The sequence below is a fragment of the Cervus canadensis genome, chromosome 7 (assembly GCF_019320065.1).
Source record: "Cervus canadensis isolate Bull #8, Minnesota chromosome 7, ASM1932006v1, whole genome shotgun sequence".
In the NCBI taxonomy this organism is placed as follows: Eukaryota; Metazoa; Chordata; class Mammalia; order Artiodactyla; family Cervidae; genus Cervus; species Cervus canadensis.
In genome coordinates, this window is record NC_057392.1 from 80,636,875 (window position 1) to 80,652,373 (window position 15,499).

Consider the following 15,499-nt stretch of genomic DNA (forward strand, 5'->3'; position numbering starts at 1 on the left):
AATAAAAACTCTCCATCACTGTGTGACTCTGTGAACCAGAGCAGGGTCTTTGATTCTAACAGGAAAGGGTGGAGAGTTTCTCTGACCCCCATCAGAATCCCAGCTCTTTACCCGTGTGATTTCTTCAGCAGCAGCCACTTGGATCTCACGGCTATTTAAAATACAAGCTTCCTTTCCAAGAATTCCTTGCTGCTCAAAAAGTCTCATTCTTAGACAAACCCAGGACCAGACACTTATCAAACGAATTTAGACTTGAAGTACCATATCAGATTGGGGTTTCCTAGGCAGCGCAGTGCTAAAGAATCTGCCTGCCGATGCAGGAGCCACAGGAGACACCAGCTCAAACTCTGCGTCAGGGAAGACCTCCCTGGAGGAGTACATAACAACCCACTCCAGTATTCTTGCCTGGAAAAAATTCCACGGACAGAGAATCCTGGCAGACTGCAGTCCATGGGGCCTCAAAGAGTCAGATACAGCTGAACACAGCACAGAACAACCATATCAGATGCTTAGGAGAGGCACCAGGAAACTGGGCAAGGTCAGAATTCCTGATTTGTCTCTTCTGAAATCGCTGGAGAATAAAATCCCCCAAGGTCTCAAGCCATAGGCAAGAAAGAAATAGCAAGTATAAACTATTTCTATGTGTTAATGAATACAAATTACCACGCTGGGTGCCCATCTCTATACTTCCATCTGGTGTCAAAGATACGGCTGGCACTTAGATTAAAAATAAAGTATTCAATATGGCACTATAATTATCCTTCTAAAACCGACTTTCAAAATAATCAGGATAAATTCAGCCTGACTCCAAAACACCAGATATTTATTCTGCTTTGTATTTTTAAAATACAAAATTTAAGTAACTAAATTTTCTCAAAGTGATCACACAGAAATATATAACACACTCTCTAAAGGAAATAAATTCCTGTTGTCACTTAAAAATCACAAAACACTCTTCAATTTCTTATCCTATTATCTTACAGAAGGTACAGTGAAATGATACTATTTACAAATCTACACAAATTCAAGATATTCTTTTATATCATTTAAAACACCTTAAACTATATTTTATATGCACCTCCTTTACTTTATGCTTAGTCGCTTCAGTCACGTCCAACTCTTTGCGACTCCATAAACTGCAGCCCACCAGGCTCCTTTGTCCATGGAATTTCCCAGGCAAGAATACTAGAGTGGGTTTCCATTTCCTTCTCCATCCCATACTTTATACTATACATGATTTGGGCTTCCCTGGTGACTCAGAGGGTAAAGAATCAGCCTGCAATGCGGGAGACCTGGGTACAATCCCTGCATTGGGAATTACCCTGGAGAAAAGAATGGCAACCCATTCCAGTATTCTTGCCTGGAGAATCCCATGGACAGAGGACCCTGGTGGGCAATGGTCCATGGTGTCACAACTAACCACAGCACAGCACATACATGACTTGAGGATATTATATATTTATACCTAGATACTGCTCTACAGAATAAGAAGTACAACATCATAGACACCATTCTCTATAGTCAACTTGAGGGATCATTCCAAGGAGATTTTGGCTATATATGATCTTATATTTTTAAACCAACTTAGGACCCAACTCCCTCTATACAAGACTCTTCCACAATCAGCTACAGTTTTCTTACAAGACATGTAGTAGAAATTAGAGCAAGAATCTTCTTGAAATCTCAGAGGGGGAAAAAAAGAGTAACCTTCACCAAAACCGGCAGAGGTACCAGGGTAAGACAGCTCCAGCACTTGCCCACTCCTCTGGAACCATGGTTTCCTTCCAGGCAAATTCTATCCTAAAGCCAATTTGAAAATAAGATGGTTTACCCTTTTCTAAAGTCTTCTAACTTTTTCCCTCATGTCAGTGTTACACACTTAATAGCAACATTCTTCAATGAAGTTGCTAATGTGTAGATAAGAAATGTTCCAGGCCACCTTCTCTGAACCCTCCTGTGGCCCAACCAACAACCCTTCCCACTTCCCTTTCTTCTAGCTAGTAAAACTCAGGCCTTGTCCACCTTCCTAGGCTGTCCATGATCTCCAAAGGAGGCTGGGCTCTTCTCCAGAACCGAGGTGAAATATGATGATGGGTCAGAGCTCATCACCATGGTGATAGTTTTCCCAGGGCCCATTCCCAGTTGAGCCATGGAAACAATTCTGGCCAAGGAGATGTGAGTGGTAGTTTCTATTTTTTTTTTTTTTTTGAGTGGTAGTTTCTAGATAGGTTTTCCTCAGGCTTTAAGAATGCAGGACAGGTACAGTTTCTTTTTCACCTCTCTGGATGTAGTTATACAAAGACTTGAAGTCACTGAGCTGCTGAATCAACCAATCTTGGAAACACCTCCTTCCAGGACATTTGTTACATGAGATAATAAATAAACCTAGAGTTTAAGCTGCTTCCACTTGAGTTCTATGTCACCTACAACCAAAAACTTCCAAATAATGCACTAGCTAGGTGTGTCTTGAATTTACTTCTGCTACAGCCTAAGTCTCTGACAATGAACATGAAAGACAAAACCAGCCAATCTGTAAAACTGGAAGAGGACGTTTCCTTTATTGCCCAACTGGCTCTTTAACAAAGAGGAGGTATTATTGATTATCTGGAAACATCATTCTGTCTTTGGTTGAAATTATCTTGTATCTCCTTTATCCAAGATGAATACTTCTTCCATAAATTTGATGTACCTGTTTAATACGGGGGGAGGAGATTTCTGATTACCATAATCTTACTGATTTATGAACCATAACAACCTAATCCTACATTATCTCCGTTGAGGGCAGACTAAAAGAAATACATTTAAACCAACAGAATGTAGTTCACATATAAAGATGATTTTCCTGAGAGAGGATTATAGAGACAAAAATTCTCCAGGGACAATGTGAAATCTCCTTGATGAAAGTCTTTAAAAATAGATTATCCATGTAGCTGTGAAGTTTTAGGCACTATATTTGGATTATATGACAATTCACTATCTCTGCCAAGCCTATCTAAAGAGAAAATTTATCTTCTTTCTAAACAGAAATTTAGAAAAACATCTGAGAGTTAAAATAAAAAGAGAACTAAAAACTTCCTAATCCCAAATTCTAGGACAGTTATATTTATCATACACATATGCAAATCAGTTCTTACAGCAAATTCAACTCATCATATTAAGGATCAAAAAGGCAAACAGTATGATTGAAATCCTACTATGTCTCAATTTCTATAAAATCCTGACAGTGTCAGTTAAAAGCCTTACTGGATAGAAAATGTCAGTGACTAATTTAACTAAGAGTTAATCTATTTAATTAAAAAGAGAAACAAAACCACTCAGTAGATTAAAAAGAAACAGTATATATGTATCAGAATAAAACAGTTTCTACTCTCTGGCAATCCTATAATGAAGAGAATAAAAATTTCTTAACACTTTTAGATGTAAACTTTACCGCTAATGCTAAATATAGACTGTCCTATAAAAAACACCATTTGAAATATTTAAGATTTATAGCTACAGGGCATTAAATCCCCATTCAGGTTTATAATGACCAATAACTTTGAAAAGCAAACACAAATAAGTGTTTACTTCTCCAGGGAAGTCATAAAATTTGCTGGCATAATGTGCGGTGAATAACTGGTCTTTGGCTTAGCAAACTAAGACATACAGATTATCTGTCACCTGCTCACACAGGAGCAAAACAAGGATGGATGGTATGGTAAAGAATGTGAGTCTCAGAAGTCTAGCCTATTGTCACGGTGACTTTTATAGAAATTAGAAAAAGGTACCCTTTCCAGGTGACTACAGGCCCACAGATGCCTAGCTTGGGAAACAGACAGTTCTTCTGCACACACAGAAAAGGGTATCTCTCTACCTGGCATCATTACACAGTTTACATCTTACACAATTATACACAATGGCACCAAACTTACCTTTGGGTGGTCCATCTGCAGTAGCTGACAGGAACTTCCTTGTCTTCTAGGAATGGAGGAAAGTAAGTCTCATTCTTTCCTTAACAGACTCAACTACCAAAGCCCTCCCTCATTCTTAAAAAGTTGGAGGCTGCTGAAGTTCCATTAAACTGGGTCCCATTCTCACTAAACAGAGAAAGGGGAAAAAAAATTCCCCAGAGAGACCAAGCAAGTGAGACTTTTATAGATTTATTTTTCAGATGTAAAGTATCATATCTTTACTTTTTAAGCATAGTATTTCATAGTACAGACTTCAGCTTTATTGAAAATATCAACATATCAGAATGCATGGTTTCTCTATATATGAATATTTACTTTAAATGCTTTGTACTTTTCAAGGGAGGGCCTGTAACTACAAAAGCTATAAGGGGACTACAGAGCTACTCTTATCTTTAAAATAATGTCTTCCTTCGTTTACTTAAACTTTGCCTTTGAAGATTTATATTAAAAACAGATTATAACTATCACAAAGACTGGGCTTGACATAAGGCCAACTAAGAAAACAAAGTTCTAGGGAGTCTTCTGGGATGGAAACGCAAGACTTAGCACCTACTCAAACTAAACATACCAACTCAGTATTAAAAACAAATGAAAAAATGCTACCTTGCTCTTTAAAATTAACAATTATTTACATATTAGGAAGTTATTGGTCCTCAAAAAAAAAAAAACAAAACTGTGCTTCAGTAAAAGAGTATAAAAGAGAAATTATGCAAATATATACACACATAAACCTACATACTTATTCTAAAGTCAAACCTTTGGTACTTTAGAATAAAATAAAATATAAATCATTATTGTTTATTGAGAATGGCTACAGGAGCCTTTCATGAGCTAAGAGGCAAAAATGTTAGGGATTCTCTGCAGTGGGATAGAGATTCTGCCAGCAAAGAAGGGGAGTAGCTGAGAAAGGCTAAGCGTGAGTCACCACCTTCTCTGACTTCTGACCCCTAATTTCTTTAACTTCAGGACTTTCCCAAGTAATTATAAAAAATCTACCTACCAAGGTACCAGCATAGAGTTTCCAAAAGCAACATGTCACAGGACATAGGGACACAATCATCAAAGAAGAAACTCTATCTCTTGCCAACATGAGAAAACCCGGCAGTGTCCACCTAACAACGCTATCTGCACTTTATTGCCCAAATTTAAGATATGGAGAGCTTCAACTGGAAACTGACAGCACAGGCTTTGGAGGTAAATAGCTCTAAGTTTGAATCCCAGTTTCAAATCCTAGTTTCACCACTTAGGAGCTGTGGACAGTCCTTGGGCAAATTACTTAACCTCTCAGAGCCTTAATTTCTACTTATGTACGTAGATAATGCAGTACCTACATCAAAAAAGTGTCATGATCACTAAAATTTGATAATATATATAAAGTACTTAGACTTCCCTAGTGGCTCAGCTGGTAAAGAATCTGCCTGCAATGCAGGAGACTGGGGTTCAATCCCTGGGTCAGGAAGATCCCCTGGAGAAGGGAATAGCTACCCACTCCAGTATTCTTGCCTCAAAAATCCCACAGACAGAGCAACCTGGAGGACTACAGTCGATGAGGTTGCAGAGAGTCAGGACTGAGCGACTAACACTTTCACTTTCATAAAGTACTTTAAATAAAGTACCAGTACATAAAGGACTGGTACATAAAGGACTGGCATATTATATACATTCAATAACTGTCAACCATTATTATTACCATGAATACTGGTTTCTTCACTTCTTCTCGGATCCAGAAATCCCACTTCTGGAAATCCACCCTGGAGAAATAACCCAAACTACAGTAAAAGCATACTTATTACAACCATATTTACTGTTTACAATGGTGAAAAGTCAGAGGAATCTAAACGTATACCAATAAGGAAGCAATTAAGTAAATCGTCAAATATTCAGTAAAATATTACTCCATCACTAAAAAATACATTAGAAATATAACAAAGAATTATTGAGCAAAATAACTGAGTCTATACAAAGTGGAAAAAAGCCAAGATTTAAAACTATATGTATATCATTATAACAATGTAAAATAATATTTTAAAAATATATAAAAAAAGATGAACAAGTAATACACCAAAATCATAATAATGGATGTGACAGAATAATGAAATTTGGAGTGATTTTTTTTTCTATATGATAATGTAGTCATACTACTTTTATAATTTTAAAATTATTTTTAAATATGTTTAATTTGCTACATTTACTTTAATATCTATTAAATAGAATTATTAAAATGGTAATAAAAATTAAACCACAAAAATACATTACTGAAGTAGTTCAAAATCAAAAATAGAAATTACGAATAAAACAAATGCTTCAAATACTAACATCCATATTAAAATATTACTTTTTAAAAATCTGAGTCCCTATTGAATTATGTGCTTACATTTAAACTGGACAGAGCCTGGGAAACATTTTCATCTGAGACTGAATGATATACATATTTTTAAATTTAAAATAAGTGTTGGTGAAATGAAATCATTTAAGATATATAAAGATACCCTGTTGTTTTTTAGTCTTAGAAAAGCTATACTTCATAACAAAACCTAAATTATTCCTAGTAACAAAGTAAAACAGTAATAAGTGCCTTTCTATTTGAATAAATCAAATATTATATACAATGCCTATTTTCACTGTTTTAAAATGTGTCCATTTAGATAAGATATGACTGAGATAACGTTTTACAAATTGGGGCGCTAAACAGTCAACAAACATTTTATGAATCTCAGAAAATGTCTAAAGATAACAGAAAAAAATTTATAGGCGAATTCACACTATTCTCACTATTGCCCAAATGTGCTCATCTATCTGTGCCATCTCTCATGTCGATGGTGGGACACTGGGAGCCCTGGCAGCAGCCCCGCTACTTCAGAGGGTCTCCAATTCATCTTTCCCCCTCTTCAGCAATGAGCCACACCCCAGGGTTTCCTCTTCTCTGCTCTGGCCCAGCCCTCCTCAACTGACACCACCCGCCACACACACACATCCTTTCCATCTTATTTATTCGTGGGGGTTTAGTTGCTAAGTCATGTCCGACTCTTGGCAATCCCATGTACTATAACTCGCCAGGCTTCTCTATCCATGGGGATTCTCCAGGCAAGAATACTGGAGTGGGTTGCCATTTCCTTCTCCACTCAATCCTCTATATAGATTAGAGGGATTAGGAGACCAGGGATTTAAAAGCCATGCCTTAAAAAAAAAAAAAAAAAAGCCATGCCTTTGCTCAAAAATATCTATGGTTCTGCATTATCCACAGCACATGAGCCAGGCTCCTCGGCGTGGCTGGCGGCGTCAGGGCTGACAACAGTCCCAGCGGCATCTCCAGCTCCTCACCTGCGCAAACCGCGAAGTCCAGGCTAAGCCTCCTCAACCGCGAGCCCAGCACGGCTGTCGTTGTGCATCTTGTCATTGTGCATCTTGTCATTGTAAGGAATCACAATTTGTGACCAATAATGGCTCAAGTTCCAAAACTGATGAATTATTTCCTTTTTAAACTAAGCTAGAAAGGATTCAGGCTTATTCCTATAATATTTCCTCATTTAACTGCAATAGAAACAGGGATGGAATTTCCGCTAGAATGCTGTAAACTGCCTATAATTCTGGGTTCCCCATGGAGGGATGTTATACATGAAATCTTATCTGTCGCATGAGTCAGAAAGCTGTTCCAAATCAAGGCTCCTCACAGAGTGGCCTCACCAGAGGCACCTTCCACCTGAAAAGGGAACAAGAAGCCTGCCTCACTTCAAACTGTGGCCAACAACTAAACTTTAAAAGCCACCTTTCTGCTCATAAAAAGCAAGGGGAGGGGGACAGAAGGACTCCAGAGGTAACCAGATACTAAGAGAAGAACTTTTTTTAGACTCACTCTACTCCATCAAGATGGAGACAGCTTATTAGCAGGTTGGAGGCCAAGAATTTCATTTTCTGGATTTTCCACTCACAGTGCTGATATGAAGTTTCTTTTTTAAACAAACATACTTGACTTTAAAAAACAGATGATCTAAAAAGCAATATAAAGTATATCATAAAATAGAAGGTATTTAAATAAAGAAGAAAATGTGTGGGCTTCTGGATCACAGCAGATGGGGAAAGCCTGCTCTAAACAAACAGAGCCACCTGCCTTTCTTCTACTGTGCCTGCATTTTACATCTATACCACTTTCACACTTTTTCTTTCACCTGTAATGCTATCTTTTCACCACCCTCCACCCAATCTGTTTACTAAAATGGGAGGATACAGTCAAATGTCAGTTCCTTTACAAAATTTTCCAGGACTCCCCAATCTCCCTTAGTCAGGCCAACACTCTCTTGCAGGTAGCCCAACTTCATCTTGTAGTTCTGCTATTTCTTTAAAAAAAAACTCATCGCTTCAAGCAGATGGAATGCTCCCTGAGGGCAGAGAATGTACTGATTCATCTATGGGTATTACAGAGAACACAACTCTTGTTTGCCGCAAGCTGCAGACTATACAGAAAATGCATGTTTAATTAAACTGAATTTCTAAACAATCTTTTCAGAAGATGCAACAAAGTCAGCCGTCAGGATCCTACATTCACCTACAAACAGCCACTGAGCCCAGGACAGGCGTGGATTATTAAAGGGAAAGTGCCTCCCTCTTTGGGGGCAGAAAGGTTAATGTGCCATTGAAAGCCAAAACAATCTGAATTTTCTCTTAAACCATAAGGCATTTGTCCACACTAAATCTACAGGCTTCTAGTATGTCAATAATGTGGGAGCCCAACATTTACTAAGAGCAGCAATAATGTCTGAAAAGCAGATCATTCATTGTGCCACTTATAATTTATTTGGAACTAGTACGTCTTATTTCAGAAATATCTACTGAAACACATAAACACATATACCACAAGATAAACTGGCATATCTAAAAGGAGAAAGAGAAAAATGGGGCAAAAGAAAGGTAAACATAGGAACTATAAACTTTCCTGGGAGTGAGCCTCAGTTGGTGTACCAAATTAATAAAATTCTCCACTCTTGCTAGAGGTAGGTCAGAGGTTTGGCTCTAACACTTCTGGCAGCCAACAAACACAGGATAAGCCAATCATGATTCAGCATCCTTATGATAAAAACAAAAGGCTCTCAGCGAACTCTCCCTCCCTTGGTCCTTATCAAGAGAATACTATCTAATGTAACAAAGTCCTCAATGACATCCTGCAGTTGATCTGTCAGAGCATTTTGGAAGACCATCCTTCATACTAATCTTCACAGGCAAATGCCAGCACACACATCAGTAAATACAAAATGACAGAGAAGAAGGTGATCAGGGCAACCGAGGTACACTGCTCCCTGCAGGTCTAGATCTATCAGAAACATTTTATTCTATCTAGACTAACCTAAAATCCAGAGGTTTCAGGCATCCAATTCTCTTTGAAATTATAAACAAAACTTGATGCTCATGTCCATCTTTCTGGGGGATATGTCTATGGTTTCATAACATCTTCAAAGGGAAGCATGACTTAAGAAAAGATAAGAACCACTGATCTAAAGAACCAGACTGTATATATCCTTCAGGCAACCGTTCATAAGCAGTTTTTCTTCTGAGCTTCTAAGAAGTGCTAAGCCTGAAGACTATAGCTTCTGACAAGCATCTGAAGTATAGCTTCTCTCTAAAGTCATGTGTGGAACTCTAAGCTTAAACCACTAGCCAAATTGTGTGTTAATTGTATGATACAATGACACATGACTTTGAATACAGTAATGCCCATAAGCATACAGAGTACATAACAATTATTCTTCTACACAGTTTCAGCCATGAACATTGACAAAGGTGCCTCAAAGGATCAGTGGTATTTTTCTAGTTAATATAAAAAGTTTAAAAACAAAAAACACCTTTTGCCTGTGAATAAAAATTACAGATAAGTGCCAAAAACAATTTTCCTAGATAAACAGTATTTTATAATCTTATAATAACCTTTCCACATTAGTTGATACAATCTACACTTTTTTTCCTTTTTGTTGCTTTAACTTGCATTATACAGCAAAACAGAAGCTGCCTTGACTTTAGACACACACACAGAGTCAACCATCTACCCACAGTATGGTGGTCAGAATATCTCAAGGGCCCAAGGGCATCAAGTGAGGAAGCCGGCCCATAGAAACTCTAAAAAAAAAAAAAAAAAAGGCTCACTAAGACAGCATCCGTCTAGAAGCCAGAGCCATCCTGAGTCTGGTCCTCAGCATAACAAGTCCAGAGACATAGCTTTGTCAAAAATAAACAGTAACTAGACTCAAGAGAACTAACTCATGTTAACTTAACTCATAAGAGGCTAAAGTACAAATCAGAATACCAATTTGCCAATTAATCATAAAGAATATTCCTTTTTACTTATCAGAAATTTTTCACCTGAAGCCAGGATGCTACTTCCCCAATGCTAGGATACCTGAAATTCTAAATAAATAATTGGTTCACCAAAAGTTAGAACAAGCAGTGCTAGAGAGTTTGGTGGATACCTAATGAAGTATCTATATCCAATATACAACTTTCTAATGATCAAATTTGTGGCTTTCATGGGTAGAGTCTCTTTTCTTCTGTTGAATACTGTTGCCCTAATACTGTGGACTTCTTGGTCTCCAAGCTTTCCTCTTTCACATCCTTCTATCATCAAGTATTTTTCTAGACAGGCTATTAGACAACTGATGAAGGTGAACCTCACATGCATTATTATCCATATTTTTCAGACTGAAAACTCCCAGATAAAGTTGCTTAAGCAAACTTGCCCGAAGTCACAGACAGTTTAAAGCAGAGCGCGGATTGAAAACCTATACATTTAACCTTGCAGTAAATGAAGCTTCAAGGTGTCCTTCCCAGGGTCTCTGACCTCCTTATTTGATTAAAATGACAATGTTCCAATAAGACCCTAACTATAACTGCAAGTACACCATAACTATAATTCCTGGTATACAGGTCTATCTCTCTCACCAAATTGAAACTCTTTGAGGAAGGGAATTGTATCTCATTCATCAGTGTATCCCTATTGTGATATCTATTTACCTAGGTAAATATGCAAATAAATTTGTCCACTGGTTTAACATAAAGACTATCAAACTGAAGGCCTTGAATAACCATGCAGTCTTAGGAAAGTCACAACTTCTCCTGCCATCAGTAAACATACCATCTAAAAAACAGAATGAAATAGATATACAAGGTGGCTGAGGTTCTTTCTGTATCTAAAAGCACTACGATTGAAGATGGGTCCTGATTTTTAGTAGCCTATCTTATTAGTCTGAATTATTATAAATAAATTAAATTCCTCATTTATCTTCCATACTATACTACAGACAATACATAGTTATATACACCGAGTTCAGAAAAAGCTTCCTCTTTTCTGAAAGGTGATAACTATCATCCATACCAAAATCAAACAGTGGCACCCTCCTCTGGTGAATATTAAAGGAGTTAAACCACACAAAAGACAAGATTTAGATGGGGGGATTTTCTTTGAATGAAAGAAAAAGCAAGAGAGAAGCTACCTAATATTATCTGCCATCACATTCCCAAGAGCAATTAAATAGCTCCTTTTTATAACTATATTTTGTCCTAAAACAAAGCCAAAACGAATAAACGGGCTACACTCTGTACAATGTCATACAGAGAACAATTATTCTATTTTCCAGAGTACTGATAATACTTATTATTTTGCAGACAGCAAACTTTTTAATGGAAGGCACAATGAAACGCATTTCATAGTCTGGCTAACGATGATCTCCTTTATTATTTAAAAATTTAATGAAAAGCCTTATACAGGTAAAATATTTCCAGTTAAATAAAAGCATTTATTATGGATCTTTTCTGAATGGTACATCTACCAGAAGATAATACTGAATTTTTCAACCTGAAATCTGTTGGAGTCTTCAACATTTAAGTTTTAGAATATCAACTTGGAAGAAAAGTTTAAAACACCCCACTCACTTACATGTTCAAAACATAACAATACAGCACACCCAGAGAAGCACAACCCAGAGTTTCACAACATTAATACTACATCCAGACCTTTAAATTAATACAACTGTACTTTCTAAGACAAGAATCAGACCTGCCAACAATTTTAATGTAAAAGTATGTAATAAACATAATCTTTATTAAATGATTTATAAGAATTGAGGCATGGTGGAAACCTATATTACCATATGTAAAATAGATAGCCAATGGGAATTTGCTATATGACTCAGAGAACTCCAACCAGGGCTCTGCAACTACCTAGAGGGGTGGGATGGAGAGGTAGGTGGGAGGGAGTCTCAAGAGGGAGGGGACATATGTATACCTATGGCTGATTCATGTTGATGTTTGGCAGAAACCAACACAATTCTGTAAAGCAATTATCCTTCAATTAAAAGAAATAAATATAAAATAAAAATTTTTTTAAAAAAGACATAAAATGAAAATATAGACATTCTGACTCAAACCAGGAAACAAATCAGTCATTATATTGGCAACCTCCTCCTTCAGATATGTTTTTACCCAAGTACACAGTGGCCCTTCCCTCAATTAACTTCACATCTTGGCCCTTCCCTCCGTTATAACTTCACACCTTTCACCTACTCAAAGGAAAAGAACCCCAAACTATATAAGAGGCTACAAAATTACAATCCATGAGAAAGCTTCATTTTGAAACACAGAACACAGAAAGGGCTAGGGTAGATGAAAAATCGCAAAAATTTATTTCAGCTCTACCAAATAAACTTTCCAACTATTAGTAAGTTGTCATTGCTGGCAAAGTTGGTTCTACCAGGCAGGTAGATGCAGTATGTCATAAAGATGAGCGGAGTGGTGGCTGAAGTGACTTGGTACCAAAAGAGACAACCAGCTGAGAGCTCTCTCAGTGTTCACCAAAAACAAAGAACAAGCTTGAAAGAGAATTCCCGCTACAGCCCACCCAGTGACCATAGCTCCATAGCTCCAAGAAGAGAAAGAGCGGAGGGGAGTGATGAAGAAGGGGTGGCAAAGGTGGGGGGAGGCGAGGGGATATGAGTAAGAAAATACGCTTAAAAAAGAAAGTATGCAACAAGGAAACTCCATTCCAAACTGCCAGATTTAGAGATGGGGTGACTGAACCACGTTCACCACTCACTTCGCCTGGGCCAATGCCCAAGGACCAATGCCAGTTCTCGCTCCGACCTCCAGGAAATCTGAGCCCCGGCAAGCAATCAGGATGCCGCAGAAATGCTGGAGAGGGACCTGAACCTCCCTCTAACCTCAACTCTTGCCCCTGCATGAACCCCCGAATAGAAGAATTCAGAAGCAGGGAGACGTCTCCGTCCCACGCCGGCTCGGGGGATTTCGCAGGGATGAAATCTGGGCACCGCTACCTCTGCGGGCTTTGCCACCTCTTCTAAGGCCAGAGGGACCTCGGTCCCGCGCCTCGATCCAGCTAAAAGCGGCCGGCCACCTAAGCGCTGCTGTCAAGTGGCCGGATTGCACTTGCAAAGTTAATGGAATTGGGAAGGAGCCCAGCGCTGCCCCCTCGGGTTCCTCCTCTGGGAGATGGAGATGGAAAGGAATCACCGCTTCCTCCATCCTCACTAAGCCCTCACTGACTCGGCTCTGCAGATGTTATCTTTTCCCTAACGAGAAACAAAGATACCTTATTCCTCCTTTGTGCCTAGTTCGGGGTTCCAACCCATAACAGGGGCGCTGAGGCCCTGGACCAAAGTTGACAGTAGAAACCATTAACTCCCCCAGGAAAACTAGCACAGTCATTTGCTGCGTTCTGGCCTTGAAAAACTTCATAAATTATGAGTTATGCATGATCCTCCCTCCCCCGCATAGGACCCTCTGTACAAGAGGTCTGGATCCGGAAGTGTTTTTGACAACTTGGTCACATTTGGAACTAGTGGCTCTGTCCAACCCACCCCCAGGTAGGTCATCACCACGCCCCTCGCACCCAGTCCTACCGGCTGCGCACACAACGTCCTGTAATACACACACACACTCTCAAAGTCTCAGAGAATTCCTACCTCGCCCCCGTGCCCGTCGAAGATCCCGAAGATAGAGGGGTGCGTCTTGTTGGCTAGGTCCGTAAGAACTTCGAAACGGTCCTCCATGTGGTCTCTCCGACCCTGGATGGAATACACCGCCACATTGTGGCTCTTGAACTCCCAGGTCTTGGAGAACTCAGCCTCCAGCACGTCAAGCCCCCCCAGTCGATCGTTCTGCATGATCTCGGCCACCTTGCCCTTCACCATCTTCACGGCGTCCCGGCTGGACTTGACGATGGTCTTCACCTCGTCCGTGTGGAAGAAGTAACTCCACAGCGCCAGGCTGATGCACAGCAGGAAGAGCGTCTCGGGTCTCAGCAAGAAGTAGCGCATGATGCGACCCAGGAGAGACAGCAAAGTCATTGTATCCTCTATCATTTATTATCGCTAGAGCCCCAACCACCAGCAGCGACGCGCGCCCCGAAGGCTGGCTGGGTCCCGGAGCACTGCGGGGACAGCCCGCCGGGAGGGAGGCGGAGCAGTAGCCGAGGGTAGGCGGCGGGGAGGAGGCTCACGGAGCCGGGCGGGAGGCGAACGATCGGGCAGCTCCGAGCCGGTCCGGCGAACAGAAGCAGTTTCCCTTTTGTCTCCCGGCCTCGGCGGCCCGGAGGCTAGCGCCCTGCGTACCGGCGCCGGTGCCCGCCGCCTGCTACCCCTCCCTACGCCCCTTTGTGAGGCGGCGGCTGCTGCGGCCGAGACGCCGGCGGTGGCAGAGCAGTCGCGGGTGCCGGGGCTGGACGAGAGGAATCAAGTTTAAGTTGAACCGGGCGGGTCTGCGGCGGTGGGCTGGAGAGTTTCTGGGCGCCGGCGCCCGCGCGGCCCCTCGGCTGGGGCCCCTCGACGCTCCCGGGAGCGATCTGCAGGTGAGGAAGCGCGAGGCACGAGAGCCCCGCGGGCGAGGGATGCACGTCCCCTTGGTCGTCGCCGCAGGGGAGCGCACAGCGGGCCAATCGCTCCGAGTCCTTCAGACAGGCCGGGGGGGTGCCTCAGAGAATAAAACTTTTGCGGGAGCCTGGGCAGAGGCGGGGGTACCTGGAGCCGGGGACGCAGCAAGAACGGCGCGGAGCCGCAGGCGGCCGGCCAGGCTCTGCCTGCCTCTCCCCAGCACCTCCCAGCTCCGCTCGGCTCGGCTCGCGCGCTCCCTCCTCGCGCCGCCGCTCGCGCTCGCCCCGCCCCGCGCGCGCTCGCCCCGCCCCGCCTCGCTCCGCCCCCTGAGCCGGGACTAGAGGCCTGGAGGTGCTCGCGCCGAGCTGTCAAAGGCCGAGGCCGCTCAGCCGCGGCTGGCGCGCTTGCAGCCGCCGGAGGTCCGGACGAACCGAAGGGGAGGGAAGGGGTGCGTCTGCAGCGGAGCTCGAGTGGATGGTCTTGTGTGCCTCCTGTGCGAGCTCTCAGGACAATATAAAACTGACCCTGGTGGTCTGATCGGTGGTTTTCTGGGAGCCACGGCTACCGGCTGGAAAGCAGAGGGTCGCACGTGAGCGTCCCCCCCTCCGGCTGGCGGCATGGTAGTGCGGTCCCCGCCTTGCCAGGCATAAGGCAAGCGAGAAGGGACGCACTTCTTGCTCGCAA

The 15,499-nt window shown here is 41.6% G+C and overlaps 1 protein-coding gene and 1 long non-coding RNA gene across 2 annotated transcripts in view; both read right to left on the minus strand.

Annotated features, from left to right (window-relative positions):
• Nucleotides 1–14,380, minus strand: part of PPM1L (protein phosphatase, Mg2+/Mn2+ dependent 1L) — a 319,305-nt gene extending 304,925 nt beyond the window's left edge. Inside the window, exon 1 of the mRNA XM_043473838.1 lies at nucleotides 13,910–14,380. Coding sequence (XP_043329773.1) covers nucleotides 13,910–14,308 — 399 coding nt within the window. The 5' untranslated portion in view covers nucleotides 14,309–14,380. The remainder of the gene's footprint in view (nucleotides 1–13,909) is intronic.
• On the minus strand, nucleotides 1,453–5,755 carry LOC122444978. Its single transcript, XR_006270402.1, has 3 exons — nucleotides 5,641–5,755; nucleotides 3,912–3,957; nucleotides 1,453–2,689 (listed from the first exon to the last, which is right to left on the minus strand). It is a non-coding gene; the product is annotated as an uncharacterized LOC122444978 (long non-coding RNA).
• Nucleotides 14,381–15,499: the final 1,119 nt, after the last annotated feature.